Genomic DNA, 20,910 nt, shown 5'->3' with positions numbered 1-20,910 from the left:
CTGGCTGTTCTCCGCTTCCTCCCACAATCCCGTGCAAATGCAAAAAAAAAAAAAAAAGAGAGAGAGAGAGAGAGAGAGAGAGAGAGAGAGAGGGAGAGGGTGAACGAGAGACAGCGCAGGCCGGGCTTGGGGGTGGAGGGCGCAACACGGGCACAGACAACCAGCTCCACTGCGCGCAGACGCGCCTGGGGTCGCGATTCCGTTTATTTCCATTTTTTGTGTGCATTTTTTCACTTTGTGTGTGTGTGTGTATGTCTTTTCCAAAGAGCTTTTATTGAGGGGGAAGAGCCTGCCCCTGATGAGTAAGGTTGCAAATATGCCCCCCCCCTGTCCCCCCGGGTTGCAAAGGGCCCCTGTGCGCGCGCGGGGAGCGCATGGAGACACGCGTGTGCACGGGCGGGGCCTGTGTGTGCGTGTGTGTGTCCCGTGTCCCTGGAGGGAGGTGGCCGTGTCCAACCTCACACGCGAGTCTGCACACTCGGCCTGCGTGCCTGGCTCCGAGCCTGCCCCCGGGGGCGGGGATGACGGCGCCCCCCCCCACAAGGTCAAGAACGCGTCGGAGCCCGCGGGGTGCCGGGGCGCGGGAACACTTTCGCGAAGACGTGAGTCCAGCGTACGCGGCGGAAACACGTGTGCCAGGCAGGGTAGGCCTCGAACCGGACGACCCCTACCCGCGGCACCCCCCGTCCCCCCAAGTTCAGCTCCGCAGTTTTTTTTTCAGAGTCTTCGGAGAGCTTCCGGAATCCGGTGTGAATCTGGGGCATGGTTCGGGGAAGCCGGCTCGGCTCCGAAGCAGCTCCTTCACCGAGGCCTCTGGAGGCTGCGTGGGGAGGGGCGCCGTGGGGAGTCAAAGACCCGGCTGTTTTTCCGCCCCCCTCCGCCCTCCACCCTCCACCCCCCGCCCTCTTCCTCGCCAACCCAGACCTTCGCGAACCGCTCCGGGCGCCCCAGCCAATCCCAGGCCCTCTGGGCACAAGGCCCACCCCTTCGGAAGCTCCGCCCTCGGGCTGGGCCACGCCCCCCGCGCCGAAACCCGGCCCGGAATAATGAGCTCCAAGCCCCGCCCCACCCACGCCCCGCCCCGCCAGACCACGCCCATGGCTCCGCCCCCGCACCTGGAGTAGGGCGGCGGAGGTGCGTCGTGCACCCCGGAGGCCGCTAAGGCCTGCTCGTAGGTGGGGAGGCCCGGCGGCTGGGGCGGCGGCGGCAGGGGCGTGGGCGAGCCCGCAGAGCTGAGGGGGCTCAGAGGGCTGATGAGGTCGGCCCTGGGAACAGAAGGAGCACCGTGAGCAGGGGGAAACCTAGGGATATAGGAAGACTCCTAGGGAGAAGGAGGGAGGACTTAGGGACCCAGAGACTGGGGCTGGGAGGGGGACATGTGGAAGGGAGTGAGGAGCCAGGAAAGAAAGAAAGAGGGTCACCTTCAATCTCACACGCGCAGAAAGGCACCTCAAAAGGACAGGCAGAGGCACAGGGACTGGCAGACCCAGAAAACAACTGCCCAGAGAGAGAGACTCGTTCACAGACACACAGGGACAGGCAGAGAAAGGGGGGAAAAAGACGACAGCCTTTGGAGGCAGGTGGACACACACAGAGACAGACACAGCACGGAGACACCACCCACTGACAATAAACTCCTGACAATCCCCCGACCCACCATCCTTCCCAGACTGACGCCACCGCCACCGAGAAAGACACACCTAGACAGCTCCTACAGGCGCCCGCACACAAACATTCGCTGCACCCTGCAGCACGGAAACTGACATACCACCGACGCCCACAGGCTGCTGCTCTGCCAGAGACAAGAGTCGCACACTGATAACCACAACGACACCCAGTACTGCAAAGACGGGAGGTAGCCGAAACCGGTGTGGCTCAGTGGATAGAGCATCGGCCTGCGGACTGAAGGGTCCCAGGTTCGATTCCTGTCAAGGGCATGTACCTTGGTTGCGGGCACATCCCCAGGAGGGGGTGTGCAGGAGGCAGCTGGTCGATGTTTCTCTCTCGTGGATGTTTCTAACTCTCTATCCCTCTCTCTTCCTCTCTGTAAAAAGTCAATAAAATATGTTTAAAAAAAAAAGACGGGCGGTCAGTGCTGATGGAGCTCCTACTGTGTGCCAGGTACTGAGGACACAGACAGACAGACACGCCACAACCGGACACACCTCACAGACTCTCTCTCCTCAGGGCTGTCTCCTGAGACCTCTCAGCAGCGGCCACCAGTCCCCAACCCTTGGCCCATCTCCTTCGGCTGGCCCGTCCTCCCGCCCTGCTCACCCTTCTCTCCCCCCCTCTCCCCTCCCCCCCCAAGTCCCCTTACTCTTGAGGGCTGGGTAGCTGGCTTCTGCCACGTCGCCAGTGTAGGTACCAAAAGGCTGCCAGGCCGGCCAGCACAATGACCAGGATGCCAGACGTCAGCCCCACAACCAGGCCTGCTACGTCCACTCGTACACGCCCTGTGGAGGGGGACGGGGAGAGGGGGGAGAGGGAGCCACTGCCCAGGGGCTGCCACCCCACACACCCCAACATCCAAAGCCTTTCTCCGGAGGGAGGAACACCGGCCAGGAAGCCGGGCAGAGCTGGGGCCACTTCCCAGCTGGCTGACCTGGCTCATTGCTCTGGCCCCCGTTCCCCGCTCTGAAATGGGACCATCGTCCCGCTCTGACAGGCTGCAAACATCCAATGAGATTAAATGCGTAGAGGACCTACGATACCTTCAACGGGCACTAGGAAACATGGCAGCTGTCTCCCCCTGACCACAGAAGCCCCTCCCTGGAGGGTGGTTCAAGACCGTCGTCCTAAGCAATCCATCTGCTAAGATCCTAAGATCTCAGGTAAGGTAGGGAGGTCAGGTGGCCAGCTCTCAAGGCCCCAGCCCCCCCCCCCGACCTGAACACTGCCAGATTTAACAAATAATAATATAGGACACCCCACAAAACTTTACATACACAGCAAGTATTTTTTAAATACAGATATATCCCATCTATTAAGTGGGGACATACTTATACTAAAAAAAAAAAAAAAAAAAAAAAAAGATTCATGTGTGTTTGAAATTTACCGTATTTTTCGGACCATAAGACACACTTTTTTTCCCCCAGAAGTGGGGGGAAAAAGTCCCTGCGTCTTATGGTCCAAATATAGCCTACACATATACTTAAAAAAAAAGTTTTTTTACTTGCCCGGCTCTGTGTGGTCTCTGTGTGCTTGCCCGGCTCTAAAATGGTTCTAAATGCTGCTGTTTACTTTACAGGGTTGATTACATGTGTTTATGACTGTGATGTTGGGTTTTAATGCACATAAAATATTTTAGGACACTATTTGTTTCAGAATCTTTTTTTCTTCATTTCCCTTCTCTAAAAACTGGTGCGTCTTATGGTCCGGAGCGTCTTATGGTCCGAAAAATACGGTAACTCAGAAAGAGGGTGGGGGTAGTTCTTGTATTTAATCTGGCAACCCTGCCCCCCTCTGGAATGCAGCCCCTTTTACAGAGGGGCGAGCTCTCCACTCTGGGGGAATTGCAGAACCCACAGGAAAGCTTTAGGATTTACCAGAAGGCTAGAAAAAATTCATTTACCGCCTCAGCTGGTGTGGCTCAGTGGACAGAGCCTTGGCCTGCGGACTGAAGGGTCCCAGGTTCGATTCCCATCCAGGGCACAGGCCCGGGTTGCGGGCTCCATCCCCAGTGTGGAGCGTGAGGAGGCAGCCGCTCCATGACTTTCTCTCTCTCTCTCTCTCATCATGGATGCTTCTCTCTCTCTCTCCCCCCTCCCTTCCTCTCTGAAATCAATTAAAAATTGTTTCACTTATCAGTGGAGGAATTTCGAGACCTTCCTCCAGTAGCAGATGGCCCCTTCCCTAAGCTGCAGCCCCCTTAGCCCACCGAGGCCTGCGTCTACGGAAAGTGTGTGGGGGAAGGGAGGGGAGGGGAGGGGAGGGGAGGGGAGGGGAGGGGAGGGGAGAGAAGGGGAGAGGAGGGGAGGGGAGGGGAGGGTGTGCAGGGCGGACTCCAGCTTCCCGAGGCTCTGCTAGGTCTTGCTGCTGGGGAGTCCATCTTCAGCACTTGGGGGGCTGGGGGCGGGGGGAGCAGGGAGGTGCTCCCCTCAAACAGCAAACCCCGGCTCTTGGCCCTCTTGACAAAAAGCTGCCCTGAGAAGGCAGGCCCTCGGACACGTTTGAGGTGGATTCAAGCAGTAACCAGGCATCATCCGCCTGTAGCAACGCTGTTACCTCCCCCTAGCAACCCGTCTCCAATGTGAAGGCTCCTGCCCAGACCTAGGGCCTGTTGCTATGGTACATCCACCCCTAGCAACCAGGCCACAAGGGGGTGGGGCATCTGGTGCCTGGAAGGGGGGTCCTCCGGTGGGCAGGAGGCCTAGGGTCCTGAAGCCTGAGTGTGGCTAGGTGTGGTTGCTAGGGAGAAGGCCTCCTTAGCAACCAGACAGAGGCTGGGATGGGCTGCGGGGAGGAGAAGCCAGCCAGGTAGTGAGTGCGGTGGCAGGCGGGCTGGCTTCCGGGGTCCGGCCTGGCCGGGCCTCGTTGCTAGGGAGCGGCCCCTCCCCCCCTTAGCAGCAAGGCTGCAGCCATGCCAGGGCCTCAGAGGGGAGGGTTTGAGGGTGGGCAGACTGGTCCGGTGAGGATGCACAGGTTTCCATGGCCTGGCCTGACCAGGATGTGTTGCTAGGGAACAACCCCCCCTAGCAACCACGCTGCACAAGGGCTGGGGCTCTCCCAGGTGGGCCAGCGGCTGGGAGCCTGAGGCCTGACAGGCGCCGGGCTGCAATTCCTCCCTCCACCCTCACTTCCTGATTCCTGGGAGCACGGGACCTCTTGCCACGAGGTATGGTGGGTTCCCTCAGGCCCACCTATCATCTCAAAAGAGAGGATGCTTTGCCCGGCTGGTGTGACTCAGTGGTTGAGCAGTGACCCATGCAACCAAGAGGTTGCCGGTTCGATTCCTGGTCAGATCCCCGTGCAGGAGGCGGCCAATTGATGTTTCTATTTCTCTCTCAAAACCAAAGTTAAAAACTATTAATCAGCCCTGACCTGTTTAGCTCAGTCGGCCTGCGGACTGAAAGGTCCCAGGTTCGATTCCGGTCAGGGGCATGTGCATTGGTTGTGGGCACATCCCCAGTGGGGGGTGTACAGAAGGCAGCTGATCAATGTCTCTCTCATCAATGTTTCTAACTCTCTGTTCCTCTCCCTTCCTCTCTGTGAAAAATCAATAAAATATTAAAAAATATATTAATCAGAGAGAGAGAGGACGCTTTTAACCACCTCCAGGAACCCAGGGCTGGCAGAATCTGGGCGGGGAGTGCCTGAGCCGCCGGCACCGGAGGGTGTGGCTCCCACTCACCTGCCTTGCCATTGTGGATGTACGTCTCCCAAAAGCGCTCCTGGAAGGGGTGGGCGTACAGAAGGCGGGAAGACAAGGTGTCAGCTGGCAGATCCTACACACCCAACCAGCCACCCAGGTTTTTGAGACCAGGGGGGAAAGAGGGAGTTGAGCACCAGCCCCCCCCCTCCCCCCCGCCTGAAGAAGATGGCCTGGAGCGCCCCCCCCCCAGGCTCTCACCGTCTTAGTATTGTCCTCAAAGTACTCCCGGGCCTCCTCCCAGGAGCACTTCTCCTCCAGGCACTCCCGCTCCAGGTTCCCGGGCGTGAAGAGCTCCAGGTCCCAGTGGTTGGCTCGGCGAACCCGGTGGTGGCCGTCCAGGTAGCTCTGAGCCTCGGGGGGGTCCAGGAAGACCTCTGGGCCCAGAGAACAGGAGGGACAGGACAAAATGGAGGACTAGGGACATGGAGGGAGCCGAACCCGAGCGGAAGGAGTGCTGGGGGGCCCTGGGGGAGGAGGCGGGCAGACACCATGGTTCCAGGATCGGGGAAGGTGGGCGTCAGAGTCTCCCCCCCAAGCACCTCACCTTGGTCTTGCTCCCTGCTGGGTGAGGTGTCCAGACAGGTGGTCAAGCCCAGGTACAGCAGCAGCAGAGAGGGGTGGCCCCTGCCCCTCATATTTTGCGGACCACCTGGAACGGGGGGAGGGGGAGTGTAGATAAGGTGACCAGATGTCCCGCTTTTGGCGGGACGGTCCCGATTTTTAACAATTTGTCCCGCACCCGGTGGCATTTTTAAAAAGTCCCGATGTTTGGAAGGACACATTTTTAAAAAGCGGGATGTCTGGTCACCTTAGGTATAGATGACCAGTGCTTCCGCCCCTCCGGAAAGAGGCAAGGTCTCCCTGCCTGGACGCTGTGGCTCATGAATAATAATAATAATGATGATGATAATAATAATAATAATAATAGCAGATACTGCCCTTGCCTGTATTTGGGGCCAGACTCTGTTCAAGGCAGTTTGCCTATATAACAGTTCAATGTTCACAATAGTGCTGTTATTATCCCCATTTTATAGGTGAGGAAACAGAGGTCACAGGACTTGCCCAAGGTATACGGTCTGCAAGATTCAGGAGCAGGACTCCAGCAGAGGCAGCGCGCCTCCGAGGACGTGAGCAGGGAGCTCATCTTTTTCCCCTCGGTGCTTGCCGGCCCCAGCACAGCTTTGCCACACAGTAAGCGCTCCTAAACGTGCCCACTGGCCATCAGGATCCCTTCCTCCCTTTTATTTCCACATGCATCCCTCTGTCTCTATGCCCATTGCCACATCCAGCCACAGAGATCAAAGATTACAGGAAGAGGGCAAGAACAGGGCCCTGGATTCCTGAGTCCAGGGGGAGGTGGGGGAAGAAGCTCTGAACTCCTGGGCTTGGAGGGCCCTACATTTATGGGACCCCCCGCCCCCCAAGGGTCAAGGAGCCTAATGCCAAGGTCCCCAAGCCAGGCCCTGCCTCCAGGGGTATTCACCTACCTGCCCAGACTTGTGAGCACTGACCCCTCCTCCTCAATCTCGGGGCCTCCTCAGCCAGCTGAGGCCAGCTGTGAAGAGGGGCAGGAGGGAGGGGAGGGAAGAAAAAAGGAGGGATTTCCCTGCTGGCTCCGGCTCTCTGTAATCCTCCCCCGCCGCGGTTTCTGGCAGAGGGGCGGGGTTTGCGACTACCTGCCCTGGGCGGGACTCAGGTAAGGGACAAAATATTTAAAGGGACCTTATATTGAAGGGCCTAAGGTCCAGGGCCCTATAGGAAGGCCTAAGACACCCCCACACTTAGGGAACTGGATAGGCGCCTGCTCTGCTTCTCTCCTGCTTCCCCAGCGGGAGTGAGCCCCGCCAAGTTAGGGAACTAAACGTCTAGGCCTCCAGATATCAGATTTCTATATTTCTAGAAACTGGCAGGAACTGCATGCCTTGGTCCCCTAGGGGCAAGTGAATAGTATGCCGTAATAAATTCCTGTTTCCTGGGGTGATGCGAAGGGCTCTGGCTTTCGATTCCTCTATTGTTCCATTTAGAAATGGGGACAGAGACGTTGTCCCCTCTTAATGGTCTCTTTATTTACAATAACAAAAAAGTGGATATATATTTAAGAAGTGGGTTCCCAATGTCTGGGGGAAGAGATTAGTCCTTAAACTCGGGCTTGGAGAGACGCAAAGCTTTGGGTACAAGCAGGAAATCGCCCGGCCCGGGAAATGCCTCGTAGATACTAAGCGCACCAAGCGCACCCCGTAATTTAAACCAGCTTTTCTAACCGGAACCTTCGACTTGACACTTAGGTTTCCGGTGGGAGCAAGAGAAAAAGGGAAGACTTACCAAGACAGATGAGGAACCTCCGCGAGTAGGGGCAGCTTTACTTCCGGTTTCCTTCGCCGGCGCGGAAGTGGGTGGAGCTAAGAGGGAAAACAAGCGCTCCTTTCCGGGGTAGGGGCACGGTTGGAGCATCCACGGAGGAGCCGGGAGTCGTCTGCGAGGTGAGTTCCAGGAGGTGGAGGGGTGGGAGCGCTGCGGCCTCCTTCCCGCGGGCTGGAGTCTCAGGGTCCGGAGGAAGGCCGGGACAGAATTTCCATAAAACAGTCGTCTCTCAGTGTCTAAGTTTCTCCTAACTTAGAGCAATCTCCCCTTCACTCCACTCTGATTTTTTGTGTGTGTGCGCAATTGATTCGTGGAAGAAACTGGGTCGGTTATTCTGTTGATAATCCTGCCATCTGAGTTTTGTCTTCTTGCTTCTTTGTCACCTCATTTCACCGATTCCGTTATGCCAGGCGTCAGCAGGCCAAACTCAAATCCTGCTGGCCTCCTTTTAAAAAAAACAACAACAGCAAACAAACAAACAAAAACCCCAGCCCTAACCGGTTTGGCTCGAACTCAAGGGTCCCAGGTTCAATTCCAGTCCCCGTCAAGAGCATGTACCTTGGTTGCCAGCACATACCCAGTAGGGAGTGTGCAGGAGGCAGCTGATGGATGGTTCTCTCTCATCGATGTTTCTTTCTTTTTTAAAAATATTTTTTTATTGATTTTTCACAGAGAGGAAGAGAAAGGGATAGAGAACTAGAAACATCAATCGGCTGCCTCCTGCACACCCCTCACTGGGGATGCGCCCGCAACCAAGGCACATGCCCCTGCCTGGAATCGAACCCGGGACCTTTCAGTCCACAAGCTGACGCTCCATCCACTGAGCCAAACCGGTCCCGGCTCTCAGCGATGTTTCTAACTCTATCCCTCTCCCTTCCTCTCTGTAAAAAAAAAAAAAAAAAAAAAAAAAAAAATCAATAAAATATATATTTTTTGGAACCCAACTTTATTGGCTTATATTGGTAATTCACCTAACATATAGTTCACCCGTTTAAAATGTACAATTCAGTGATTTTTGGTATATTTGCAGAATTGTGAAACCATCAGCATGATCAGTTTTAGAACATTTTCATCATTCGCTGTCACTCCCCATTTTACACTCCCTCCCCAGCCTCAGGCCACCACAAATCTACTTTCTATCTGAATGGATTGACCTCATCTGGATTTTGCAGGATTCCGTCTGGCTCCTTTCACTTAGCATAATGTTTCCGAGGTCCCTCTGTCTTGTAGCCTATACCAGTACTTCCTTCTGGCTGAATGTTCCTCTGCATGAGCTATACCATATTTTGTTTATCTGTTTATGAATCGATGGACAGTTGGGTGGTTCCCACTTTGGGGCTATTATGAAAGATGCTGCTGTGAACGTTGGTGTACAGGTGTTTTTTGTGGACACTGGGAGTGGAATTGCTGAAGCAAATGTAACTCTATGTCTAACCTTTTGAGGAACCGCCAGAGTTTTCCAAGGCGGGTACTCCACTTTATACCCCCACTCTCCCTGTGTGAGGGTTCCAGTTCCTCCACACTGACTTTTTGTTTTTATTTTTTAAAGATATATTTTTTATTGATTTTTTACAGAGAGGAAGGGAGAGGGATAGAGAGTTAGAAACATCGATGAGAGAGAAACATCGATCAGCTGCCTCTTGCACACCCCCTACTGGGGATGTGCCCGCAACCAAGGTACATGCCCTTGCCCGGAATTGAACCCGGGACCCTTGAGTCCAAAGGCCGACGCTCTATCCTCTGAGCCAAACCGGCTAGGGCAGTGGTCGGCAAACCTCTGCTCTCAAGCCACATGCGACTCTTTGGCCCCTTGAGTGTGGCTCTTCCACAAAATACCGCGGCCTGGGCGAGCCTATGTTGAAGAAGTGGGGTTAGAAGAAGTTGAAGTTTAAAAAACTTGGGCTCTCCAAAGAAATTCCAGTCGTTGTCCTGTTGGTATTTGGGTCTGTGGACTCATGAGTTTGCCGACCAAACTTTTTTTTTTTTTTAATGTATATGTTTTATTGATTTCAGAGAGGGAGAGGGAGAGAGAAACATCAATGATGAGAATCAGTGATGGGCTACTTCCTGCTTGCCCCCTGTTGGGGCTTGTGCCCTGACAGTGTGGTTCATAGGTCAGTGCTATTTTCTCACCTACAAACGGGAGAGCCCACCTCCCCAGTCGGACATGAGGGCCCAGGGCTGGAGACGTGGAAGCACTTTGCACCTGCCCGGGACATAACTGTTTGAAGGATATGATGACCGTTTCTATGGGTTTGGTGCTTTTATGATAAATGTTCTGATTGGCTGGGTGATCAGGGCATCGATGACACCTCCCCGCAGGTGGGAAGTGGCAGGAGGGGTTCCCTGATACCATGGTGCCAGCTCTGAGCTCCCTGCCCCCCAGGCGCCGGGCAGTGCCAGCGCCCAGTCAGGAGTCCAGCCGCCCCGCCTGGGCTCCTAGCCCAGAGGGTGAAGCACTGAGGGTGGCGGCTCGGGGCCTTAGCAGAGCGGCTTTTCCGCGGGAGGAGAAGGGCCGGTCTCCACGCGGAGGGGCCGGGCACACACGGGCACACACACTCTTACCTGCAGAGTCCGGCACGGCGCCTGGCGATCTAGGCCAGGCCTGCACAGCTGTCTGACCCCCTCTGCCGGCCCGGGTTCTCTCTGTGCCTCCGTTTCCTTGTTCGGAGCACCCACGGGGCTGGGGTGGAGCCTGGCGGAGGTAACTGTGTAAAATGCCCCGCACAGGGCCTGACCACCAGGCCTCCATAAACCTCAGAGGCTTGCATTTGCTCTCCGGGAATTCTCTCTTCCTGCTCTCAGCCTGTTTGCGTCTGCGGTTCCTCCAGTGCCATCAGCCCTCCTGGTTCCTTTCCCGCCGAGGCCTCTGCCCCCTGGCCTGGCCGTCTAGGGAGAGAGGCTGGTAGCGCCGCCTTTAGGTTCTCCTAGGAATTGCCGTCCCTGCCACGAGGTCAAGAACCGTTGTTTAGCCCCAGCCGGTGTGGCGCAGTGGATAGAGCACCGGCCTGCGGACTGAAGGGTCCCGGGTTCGATTCCAGTCAAGGGCACAGGCCTGGGCTGCGGCTCGATCCCCAGTCGGGGGAGGACAGGAGGCAGCCGATCAATGATTCTCTCATCATTGATGTTTCTGTCTCTCTCTCCCTCTACCTTCCTCCCAGAAATCAATAAAAATGTATTAAAAGGAAAAAAAGAACCACTGTTCAGAATTCAGCCCAGTTGGGAGACAGCCAGGGAGACTGGCACACCAGCCGGGTAGCAGGTGATGCTTAGGAATTGTTACTGTGCTCACGGTATCATGGTCATGTTTTCGTTGTATTGTATTGTATTTTAATAGAATTGGTCAGGGTGGGCTTCGTGGAAGAGGCTGACATTTATTTTTATTTTTTTTAACTACACGTTTTCATTAATTTCAGAGAGAAAGGGAGAGAGAGAGAGGTAGAAACTCCAATGCTGAGAGAGAATCAGTGATCGGCTGCCTCCTGCAGGCCCCCTCCTAGGGATCCAGCCTGCAACCCAGGCCTGTGCCCTTGGCTGGAATCGAACCCGGGACCCTACAGTCCACAGGCTGATGCTGTCTGTATCCACTGAGCCAAACCAGCCAGGGCTGGAATGTTTTTTAGTGTGTTTGGAACAACTGCGGCAGTGAATGTATGCTTGCACGGATACATTGCTTTTATATATATATAAAAGAGCCTCGGCCTGCGGACTGAAGGGTCCCGGGTTCGATTCCCGTCAAGGGCATGTGCCTTGGTTGTGGGCACATCCCCAGTGAGGGGTACGCAGGAGGCAGCTGGTCGATGTTTCTCTCTCATCGATGTTTCTAACTCTCTATCCCTCTCCCTTCCTCTCTGTAAAAAATCAATAAAATATGTTTAAAAAAAAAAAAAAAAAAAGATTAGCTGGTGTGCTCTGGCCGGTTTGGCTCAGGTTTGGCCTGAGGACCGAAGGGCTGCAGATTCGATTCCCAGTCAAGGGCTATGTGCCTCGGTTGCAGGTTCGATCCGATCCCGTGTGAGAGGTTGCTGATCTATCTCTCTCTCTCTCTCTCTCTCTCTCTCTCTCTCTCCCTCTCTCCCTCTCTCCCTCTCTCCCTCTCTCCCTCTCTCCCTCTCTCCCTCTCTCCCTCTCTCCCCCTCCCTCCCTCCCTCCCTCCCTCCCTCTCCTTCCTTCCCTTCCACTCTATAAAAAAAAAAATCATGGAAAAAATATCCTCTGGTGAGGACTTAGCTGTTACTTCGATGTGCCCTCCGAAATACCAGTGGCAGCAGGTGGCACCGCCCTGCTTTCTATTTAGAAACTGGCCTCACGCAGGAGACAGTGTCACCCGGTGGCCAGAATCCTGGCACTGCCCCCGCCCCCTTGGCCTCAGGGTCTCAGAAGTCACTGAGGGCGCCAACGAGCCTTTGTGGGGTGATTCTGTCTGTGAAGACGCGCCCTCGCCGGCCCTGGCCGGGTGGTTCAGTGGGTTGGAGCATCATCTCATACACCAAATGGTCGAGGGCTCGACTCTTGCTCAGGGCACCTGCCTAGGTTGCAGGTTCAATCCCTAGCGGGGGCATTGGATGAGAGGCATCGGATTAATGTTTCTCTCTCTCTCCCTTCTCTCTCTAAAAATCAATAAAAATGTATTCCCAGATGAGGATTAAAAAAAAACTTGCCCTTTCAGAAACTAAAACAGACATTATTTTTTTATTATATAATTAACATAACACTCATCCATTTAAAGTGTACCATTCAGTGTGGTTTTTTCTTTATTTAATATATTTTATTGATTTTTTTACTGAGAGGATGGGAGAGGGATAGAAAGCCAGAAACATCGATGAGAGAGAAACATCCATCAGCTGCCTCCTGCACACCCGCTACTGGGGATGTGCCCGCAACCACGGTACATGCCCTTGACCGGAATCGAACCCGGGACCCTTCAGTCCGCAGGCCGACGCTCTGTCCACTGAGCCACACCGGCGAGGGCTTCACTTCTAAGCCTCAGTTTGCTCTGTGCAGAGCGGGGCGGTGGTGGGACCGGCCTGCGGGAGGCTGGGGTTGGAGGATGGACGAGACGGGGCTCAGGGTTGGCTTGTGGTCAGGGTCGGGCAGCGTCACCCTGCTATCCCAGTGTTTCCTGGCCAGGTGAACACACACACACACACACACACACACACACCTCCGGCTGTGCCTCTCTCTCCTGAAGGGAAATGTCCGCGCCCGGAGGCCAAAGACATGGAAATAGCCTGCCCTTGGCCAGGGGACAAGCCGCTCGGAGCCAGACACCGCAGCGGGGCAGGCAGTGGGCGACTAAGAATAGAGCGGGGCTGTGTCCGGAGGTCAGCTCGCCCCTCCGGGTGGCGGGGGCTGGGCGGAAGCGGGGCGGGCGGGGCAGGGGCACAGGTGCGGGGCCCTGGCTCAGAAGCTGGGGCGGGAGGAAGCGGGGGTCTGGGCTCTGGGTCGCCTGGGGGTGCACCGCGGTGCGCTCCTGCAGAGGCCGCTTTGGGGGGCGGGGGCGGCTGCCGGGGTGAGCACACTTGTTAAGCCGCCCGGATGCGTCCTGAAGGTCAGGGATGCGTCCGGAAGGTCAGGGCCGTGGTCTGCAGAAACAGACCTCACCACGAAAAAGCGGCTTCTGGAAGGCACCACTAGGGGGCGAGCGAGAGCCACGGCCCGGAGAGGCTGCGCCTCGGGTTTGGCCAGGGCCAAGCGGGTTCCTGAGTAACCAGAAGCAAAGGGGAGTGATGATGAAGTTGCTTTAGCTGCTTTTTACATGTGGGAGCCCTTGGGCATGTCGCCCCCAAACACACACACACACACACACACACACACACACACCCCTCAATCCCCCTGAAACCGGAGAGCCGGATAGAACATTCCCGTGTGTTCCAGCTCTGGGTGTGACCTCCCTGCAGTCCAGGCCCCGCAGCGAGACCCCCTGGGGGTCCCCAAAGGAAACTGAGATTCGGGGGGGAAAAGGACCAGCCGTCTGGAGCCACACGGAGTGGGGGCCGCCCTGAGACTCGGGCCCGGCAGGTCCTACCGCTCAGTCCTCCCCACACTGGCCCTGCACCCGCCCTCTTCCTTTTCCTGTTCTTGCCCATCCCCTCGGCCAGATAGCCTCAGGACCACGATTGACATCTCTTTGGAGGGCCACATGTTTTAAACCTAAACCTCTGCTAACGCCACTTCTTCCACACAGACCGGCCCAGGCGGTGGTGTACTGTGGAAGAGCCGCACTCAAGGGGCCAAAGAGCCGCATGTGGCTCTCGAGCCGCAGTTTGCCGACCACGGCCCTAGTCAGTCCCTCCCTTACCTGGCAAACATTCTAATCTGTGCAGTTGCTTTCGTGTGTAGGTGTTGTTTAAAATGTATCGTTTGGGCACATAGCTTGTTAGCGATCTCCTTTACTTTTTGTTGTAGTATTTTGTTAATCCTTACTTTTTTTGTTGTTGTTTGTTTGTTTTTTGTTAATCCTCACTTTTTTTAGAGAGAGTGGAAGGGAGGGGGAGAGACAGACAGAAACACCGATGTGAGAGAGATACATCAGTTGGTTGCCTCCCACATGGGCCTCGACCAGGACCAGCAACCGAGGTACATGCCTTTGACAGGGATTGAACCTGGGACCCTTCCTTCCATGGTCCGGCGCTCTGTCCACTGAGCCACACTGGCCAGGGCTGATCTTTAATTTCTTACCTTCACCCAGCATTATGTTTTGTTGTTGTTGTTTTGTTTTTAAATTCTCACCCAAGGAGTGACGATAGTTTTTCCATTGATTTTTTTTTTTAAGTGGAAGGGAGCGGGGGAGGGGAGGGAGGGGAGGAACGTGAGTGACATTCCCACCTGTGGGATACACTGTGTCCAAGATCCACAAGGCGGGTCCCTGTCAGACCTCCTGGGGAGAGGCTGCAGGAACAACAATTCCTCCTTTTTTTAAAAAAATATATTTTATTGATTTTTTACAGAGAGGAAGGGAGAGAGACAGAGAGCCAGAAACATCGATGAGAGAGAGTCATCGATCAGCTGCCTCCTGCACGCCCCCCCACGGGGGATGTGCCCGCAACCAAGGTACATGCCCCTGACCGGATTCGAACCCGGGACCCTTCAGTCCCCAGGCCGACGCTCTAGCCACTGAGTCAAACCGGTTCGGCCATAAAATTACTTTCATTGCTACTTCATAACTGTAATTTTGCTACTGTTATGAATTGTAACTGTGTGAAAACAGATATTTACACTACCATTCATAACTGTAGCAAAATTATAGTTATGAAGTAGCAATGAAAGTAATTTTATGGTTGGGGGCCACCACCACGAGGAGCTGTGTCAAAGGGCCGCGGCCTTAGGAAGGTTGAGAACCGCTGTTTTAGAGAGTGGACGAGGGGGTGGAGTGGGGGAGAGAGGGCGAGAAGGGAGAGAAACATCCATGGGAGAGAGACACGTGGTTGGTCGCCTCTCACTCGAGTCCGGAGCAGGGCCAGGGATGGAACTTGCAGCCGAGATACGTGCCCTTGACCAGGAATCGAACCTGCGACCCCTTCTGGCCTCTGGCAGCGCTCTAACCACTGAGCAGGCCGGCCAGGCAGCTTTGTGTTCTTATGATCTACCCATGATGCTTTGCACACGCCTACTCAGTCGCATCTCTGTGCTGGTCTCCATGACGGGCAGTTACGGCCCTTCCTCCCGGGCGGGGGACGTTCCGTTGGGGGAGCCGCTGTGGTCTTGCTCCCGTGCTGGCGTCTCTGAGGCTTCGGGCGCATGCACCCCGGCAGAGGCCCGCGCCCACTCTGCTGAAGCACCCACAGCCCTCCCAGGCAGGCTGACCCGTCCCTCTGCCCGCAGCCCGGTCTTCTCCACCCTCCGAGCTCTGCCCGCGGCCGGAACCGGTGTGGCTCAGTGGATAGAGCGTCGGCCTGCGGACTAAAAGGTCCCAGGTTCGATTCCGGTCAAGGGCACTTACCTTGGTTGTGGGCACATCCCCAGTAGGGGGTGTGCAAGAAGCAGCTGATCGATGTTTCTCTCTCATCGATGTTTCTAATCTCTATCCCTCTCTCTTCTCTCTGTAAAAAAAAAAAAAAAATCAGTAAAATATATTTTTTAAAAAAGAGACAAATCTCTGGGGAGGGAGGGTATGTATGGAAGGGGGCGCAATGCTAAAATATGTACACAGATAATTTAATAAAAAAAAAGAGAGAACATCCTTGTAAGCTTTAAAAATAATAATAATAATAATAATAATAATAATAACCACCTTTCGTCCGGTTTCAGGTAGCTCCTCCCACGCCTCCTAAGGCCACGCCTGCCAGCAGGACGCCCGCTTCTGCAAGCGAACCCCGAACCCCGGGCCTTTTCCAAGGTAAAGCGACGCCTCCCTTTGGGACGTGCAGGGGTTTCGTAAGCTTTTAAGGCCCCCGCCCCGCCGCCCGCTCCCCTTCGCGGGCGCAGCTCAGCCCCCGGCCGTGCAGGCCCGTCCTCCCTGTCCCAGGCCTGTCCTCCCTGCCCCTGGCCCCGCAGCGGCTCCCTCTGGCCCCGCGGCCCTCCAGCTCCTCCCCCCCTCCTCCCTGCCTCCCCGCGGCCCTCCCGCTCCTCCCTCCTCCCTCCCTCCCTCCGCCCTCCTCCAGCCCCTCCCTCCTCCAGCCCCTCCCTCCTCCCTCCTCCGGCCCCTCCCTCCGCCCTCCTCCCTCCTCCCCAGGATGACGCGGCACGGCAAGAACTGCACGGCGGGCGCCGTGTACACCTACCACGAGAAGAAGAAGGACACAGGTACGGGCGCGCCCCTGGTCCCCGTGGGTGACAGCCCAGCCCCAGCACCCGTGGGAGGGCTCCGCATTGGGCCCCTCTGGGAGGGCACTGTTGCCATAGCAATGTTCCCGCAGGAGAAAGGAGGCGGGAGAGGTGCCGCTCCGGAGCTGGGCAGAGCCAGAGGGTGACTGGCGTCTGTCACTCTCCCTCCGGGGCAACACTTCCTGTGGGCTGTGCGGCGCCCCCAGCACAGAGACCGCACGGCCCTCTCTCTCTCTCTCTCTCTCTCTTTTTTGATCCTCACCCGGGGACATTTTCCCACCGATTTTTAGGGAGAGTGGGAGAGAGAGGGAGAGAGAGAGAAACATCGATATGAGAGAAACACAGCCATTGGTTGCCTCCTGCACACGCCCTGGCCAGGGCCCAGGCTGGGAGGAGCCTGCAGCTGAGGTCCGTGCCCCTGACCGGAATCGAACCCGGGACCCATCGGTCCACAGGCCCACGCTCCATCCCCTGAGCCAAGCCGGCGAGGGCCAGCCACTCTTTTTAAAAATATATTTTATTGATTTTTCACAGAGAGGAAGGGAGAGGGATAGAGAGCTAGAAACGTCGATGAGAGAGAAACACTGACCAGCTGCCTCTTGCACACCCCCCACTGGGGATGTGCCCGCAACCAAGGTAAGTGCCCTTGACCGGAATCGAACCCGGGACCTTTCAGTCCACAGGCCGATGCTCTACCACTGAGCCAAACTGGTTTCGGCAACACAGCCTACTCTTGACTGCCTGTTTCTCTGAGTCTCCTCACCTCTGAGTTCCCGGTGCCTCTCACCGTTTGGAGAGAGGCATATCTCCTTTCTCTCCACCTTTTTCTTTAAAAAATTTTTTAATATATTTTTATTGATTTCAGAAAGAAAGGGCGAGAGAGAGAGAGAGAAACATCAATGATGAGAATCATCGATTGGCTGCCTCCTGCAGGCACCACATGGGATCCAGCACACAACCCGGGCCTGTGCCCTGACTGGGAATTGAACCAGGACCTCCTGGTTCATAGGTCGACACCCAACCACTGAGCCACACTGGCCGGGCTCTCCATGCGCTTTCTTGCCTGTCCCCAGCGGCCTCAGGCTATGGGACCCAGAACATCCGCCTGAGCCGGGATGCCGTCAAGGACTTCGACTGCTGCTGCCTCTCCCTGCAGCCCTGCCATGACCCCGTCGTCACGTGAGCTGGGAACACGGGAGGGGACTGTGGGGGCGGGTCTGCCCCACCCCTCAGGTTCAGCGTCCTCGTCTGAGAGGCGGCATGACCCTGTGTGTGTCATGTTGGTAATAGAGGGTGGGCTCTTGGGCTGTCATCTGGCCCCTCACCGCAGCTGGCGTGGGCGCCCGCTCCGTCACTGCCTCCGATGGCCCCGGCCCAGGCTCCCCTCCGCCCTCTCGCAGCCCGGACGGCTACCTGTATGAGCGGGAGGCGATCCTGGAGTACATTCTGCACCAGAAGAAGGAGATCGCGCGGCAGCTGAAGGTGCGGGAGGAGGGAGCGCAGGTGTGCTGGTGTTTGGATGTGAGCTCCAAGCAGGGCCTCGCTCACCGCTCCCTCCTCCCGCCGCCCAGGCCTACGAGAAGCAGCGGGGCGCCCGGCGGGAGGAGCAGAAGGAGCTGCAGCGGGCGGCGGCACAGGACCAGGTGCGGGGCTTCCTGGAGAAGGAGGCGGCCATCGTCAGCCGGCCCCTCAACCCCTTCACGCCCAAGGCCGCCCCGGGAGCTGGCCCAGGTGAGGGGGCAGGCTTGTGGGAGGGCGGGGGTCCCTGGGGGCCAAGTACCTAACCATGGGAACCCTCTGCCTCCTGCAGATGATGCCCAAGCGGGTCCCAGCGCCGCCGGCCCCGCAGGCAAGGACAAGGACAAGGACAAGATGCTGCCCAGCTTCTGGATCCCGTCGCTGACCCCCGAGGCCAAAGCCACCAAGCTGGAGAAGCCGGTGAGCCCCGCCAGCGAGCCCCCTGCGCCCACGTCTCCAGTGTCTCCCCGCCGGGACCTCCCCCTCCTCCCGCACCCGGCCCAGCCCTGCCTCTCTCCTCCTCCAGTCCCGCACCGTGACCTGCCCCATGTCCGGGAAGCCCCTGCGCATGTCCGACCTGACGCCGGTGCGGTTCACGCCCCTGGACAGCTCCGTGGACCGCGTGGGGCTCATCACGCGCAGCGAGCGCTACGTGTGCGCCGTGACCCGGGACAGCCTGAGCAACGCCACGCCGTGCGCCGTGCTGCGGCCCTCGTGAGCCACGGGGCACCTGCCGGAGGGGCGGGCTGGGGGCGGCCCCTCTGGGCGGGCGGCGTGTGACTCCCACTCGCCGCAGGGGCGCCGTGGTCACCCTGGAGTGCGTGGAGAAGCTGATCCGGAAGGATATGGTGGACCCTGTGAACGGGGAGAAGCTCACAGACCGCGACATCATCGTGCTGCAGCGGGTGAGCGGGGCCCTTCCACCTGCCTTCCTCCCAGGGCCCCGCCTCCTCAAGCCCCGCCCTCCCAGGGCCCCGCCTCCTCGCCAGGCCCCTCCTCTCCCCAAGCCCCGCCTCCTCGCCAGGCCATTTCCTCCCCAAGGCCCGCCCCCTTGTCAGGCCACTTCCTTCCCCAAGCCCCACCTCCTCGCCAGGCCAAGCTCCGCCTCTCACAAACTCCTCCCCAAGACCCCGCCACTTCACAGGTCACTTTCCCCAAGCCCCGCCTCCTCCTCAGGCCACACCCCTCCCCAAGGCCCCGCCCTCGATGTCACACCTATCCTGGTCCTCGCCCTCTTCCCAGGAGACCCGCCCCTTGCCTTAGGCCCCGCCCACCCTTCCTGTTCGGGCCGCCTCTGCCCCTCCACGGCCTTCACTCCGCCTTCCCCCCCACACCCCAGGGCGGCACGGGCTTCGCGGGCTCCGGAGTGAAGCTGCAGGCGGAGAAGTCGCGGCCTGTGATGCAGGCCTGAGCGCGGGAACCAAATAAAGGACTTGGAAGCGACTGGCTGGTGTGCGGCGCCTTCCTTCGCCTCTGAGCCCGGGCCCGGGGGGCGGCGCAGAGGCTGTGCGATGGCGGCGGTGGTGGTGGCAGTGACCGTGGTAGGCAGGCTGGAAGGACTCCAGTTTGGAAGCGGGGGCTGAGAGCGTTTAATATGGTCGCAGGTTGAGTAAAACTGAGCTGAACACAAGCGCACAGCTGACACTGATGGGCTGGCCGGAGGGCCAGGGCCCGGCCTTCACCACACGGCGCCCTCCCAGAAGGACATGGCGGACCCTGAGCACCGGGAGAAGCCCGGGGTGTGCGTTATGCCACATCTGGAGCCTGTGAGGTGTCCGAGCACCCCTGCCAGAGTCCCCAGGGTGACACCCCACCCGGAGGAAGTCAGTTCTGAGACGATGCCACGGGCAGCCCCCGCCCCCAGCACCGCTGGAGGGTGAGGAGCAGGAGCACTGCGAGGGTCCGAGGAGCAGAGGGAGGGCGCCTGGTGCACCGGCCTGGAGTCCCGACTTGACCAGGAGAGCAGGCGCAGCCCTAAAGCTGTTTTAACCACAAAAGCCACCCTGGGCTGCAGGGAGAGCTAGGACAGACAGACAAGCAAAGAGGAAAGGAAGACACATGCCTGCCCCGAGCCCTTACACATGAGTTTCCGTCCCAGGGAGACCTCGTGCAGTCTGCCCTGTCCTTTGGGGAAAGGGCCTCTCAGCTAACGTCCAGATGCGATCCCAGGGCCAGGAAGTGTCTGAGGCTGCAGTTCCGCCCAGCCCAGCCCCCTCAGGGGCCAGACCGCAGTGCTGAAGGGGAAGGTTTCAGTGGGAGGGTGGACAGAGTCAAACTCACACCCTGGGAAGCCCCTAAACCCAGTGGTTGCTCCCCCAGACACTTCTAGAATCTCCCCTGGCCCTGCCAGTGTGGCTCAGTGGTTGGGAATCGAGCTATGAACCAGGAGGTCACAGCTTCATTCCAGTCAGGGCATATGCCCAGGTTTCAGGTTGATCTCTGGTTAGGGGGAGTGCAGTAGGCAGCCAATCAATGACTCTCATCACTGATGTTTCCAACTCACCTCCCTCTCGGAAATCAATCAATATATATTGATATATATAATTTTTAAAGAATCTTTTCTTGGTCCCTATTAGTCCTCATACCTCCTCTTGGGACGCCAGTCCCTGGAAACTGGCCCAGGTGCCTAACATTCAGGGAGCCCTTACCTTCAGTCCCTGGAATCCTTGCCACACTCTGGGATCGGGATGCTTACACCCATTTCCCAGAACAGCCCACTGAGGCTCAGAACACAACGTGCCCAAACTCACCCTGCTCCAGGCCTCGCCGCCTCTGGAGGCACCCACCCCAGGCTTGGCTCTGCCATTCCCCACCTCCTTTGTGCCCTCCCTCTCCCAGTATTCCCAGCTTCACCCCACAGACCTCTCCACCTTTACAGCCAGCCCACCCTC

General features: G+C 57.4%; 2 protein-coding genes across 7 annotated transcripts; one reads left to right on the top strand and one right to left on the bottom strand.

The window, feature by feature from the left end:
- Positions 1–186: 186 nt before the first annotated feature.
- On the bottom strand, positions 187–7,789 carry PRRG2 (proline rich and Gla domain 2). 6 transcript variants are annotated; one of them, XM_045577172.1, is made up of 7 exons: positions 7,697–7,789; positions 5,919–6,023; positions 5,573–5,754; positions 5,354–5,393; positions 2,321–2,456; positions 1,116–1,265; positions 187–820 (listed from the first exon to the last, which is right to left on the bottom strand). In XM_045577172.1, exons 2-7 carry the CDS (start codon positions 6,007–6,009, stop codon positions 802–804), a joined length of 618 nt encoding a protein of 205 aa, XP_045433128.1. In that variant the 5' UTR covers positions 6,010–6,023; positions 7,697–7,789; the 3' UTR covers positions 187–801. The 6 variants fall into 6 exon arrangements, with proteins under 6 accessions (XP_045433128.1, XP_045433130.1, XP_045433126.1 ...); XM_045577174.1 differs by having other exon boundaries at positions 5,573–5,748; positions 7,697–7,782; XM_045577170.1 differs by lacking the exon at positions 7,697–7,789 and adding an exon at positions 6,862–7,643.
- LOC118712210 (nitric oxide synthase interacting protein) lies at positions 7,740–19,462 on the top strand. The gene is made up of 10 exons (XM_036425767.2): positions 7,740–7,854; positions 15,986–16,073; positions 16,410–16,480; positions 17,575–17,680; positions 17,902–17,983; positions 18,073–18,232; positions 18,312–18,439; positions 18,546–18,733; positions 18,816–18,924; positions 19,359–19,462. The coding sequence occupies exons 3-10, from the start codon at positions 16,411–16,413 to the stop codon at positions 19,428–19,430; spliced, it is 915 nt and encodes a 304-aa protein (XP_036281660.1). The 5' UTR covers positions 7,740–7,854; positions 15,986–16,073; position 16,410; the 3' UTR covers positions 19,431–19,462.
- Positions 19,463–20,910: the final 1,448 nt, after the last annotated feature.

Source organism: Pipistrellus kuhlii, unplaced genomic scaffold (genome assembly GCF_014108245.1).
Source record: "Pipistrellus kuhlii isolate mPipKuh1 unplaced genomic scaffold, mPipKuh1.p scaffold_m20_p_84, whole genome shotgun sequence".
NCBI classification, from domain to species: domain Eukaryota; kingdom Metazoa; phylum Chordata; class Mammalia; order Chiroptera; family Vespertilionidae; genus Pipistrellus; species Pipistrellus kuhlii.
Note: the sequence above shows the minus strand (reverse complement) of the source record. Positions and strands in the feature narration are given on the sequence as shown.

Excerpts from the sequence above, each read along its gene's own strand:
- PRRG2 (XM_045577172.1), bottom strand. The coding sequence starts at position 6,009 with ATGAGGGGCAGGGGCCACCCCTCTCTGCTGCTGCTGTACCTGGGCTTG. Across the intron at positions 5,394-5,572 it reads TTGAGGACAATACTAAGACG|GAGCGCTTTTGGGAGACGTA; the intron begins GTGAGAGCCTGG and ends CACCCCTTCCAG. Across the intron at positions 2,457-5,353 it reads CATCCACAATGGCAAGGCAG|GGCGTGTACGAGTGGACGTA; the intron begins GTGAGTGGGAGC and ends CCCCCTCCACAG.
- LOC118712210 (XM_036425767.2), top strand. The coding sequence starts at position 16,411 with ATGACGCGGCACGGCAAGAACTGCACGGCGGGCGCCGTGTACACCTAC. Across the intron at positions 17,681-17,901 it reads TGCCATGACCCCGTCGTCAC|CCCGGACGGCTACCTGTATG; the intron begins GTGAGCTGGGAA and ends GCCCTCTCGCAG. Across the intron at positions 18,925-19,358 it reads ACATCATCGTGCTGCAGCGG|GGCGGCACGGGCTTCGCGGG; the intron begins GTGAGCGGGGCC and ends CCCACACCCCAG.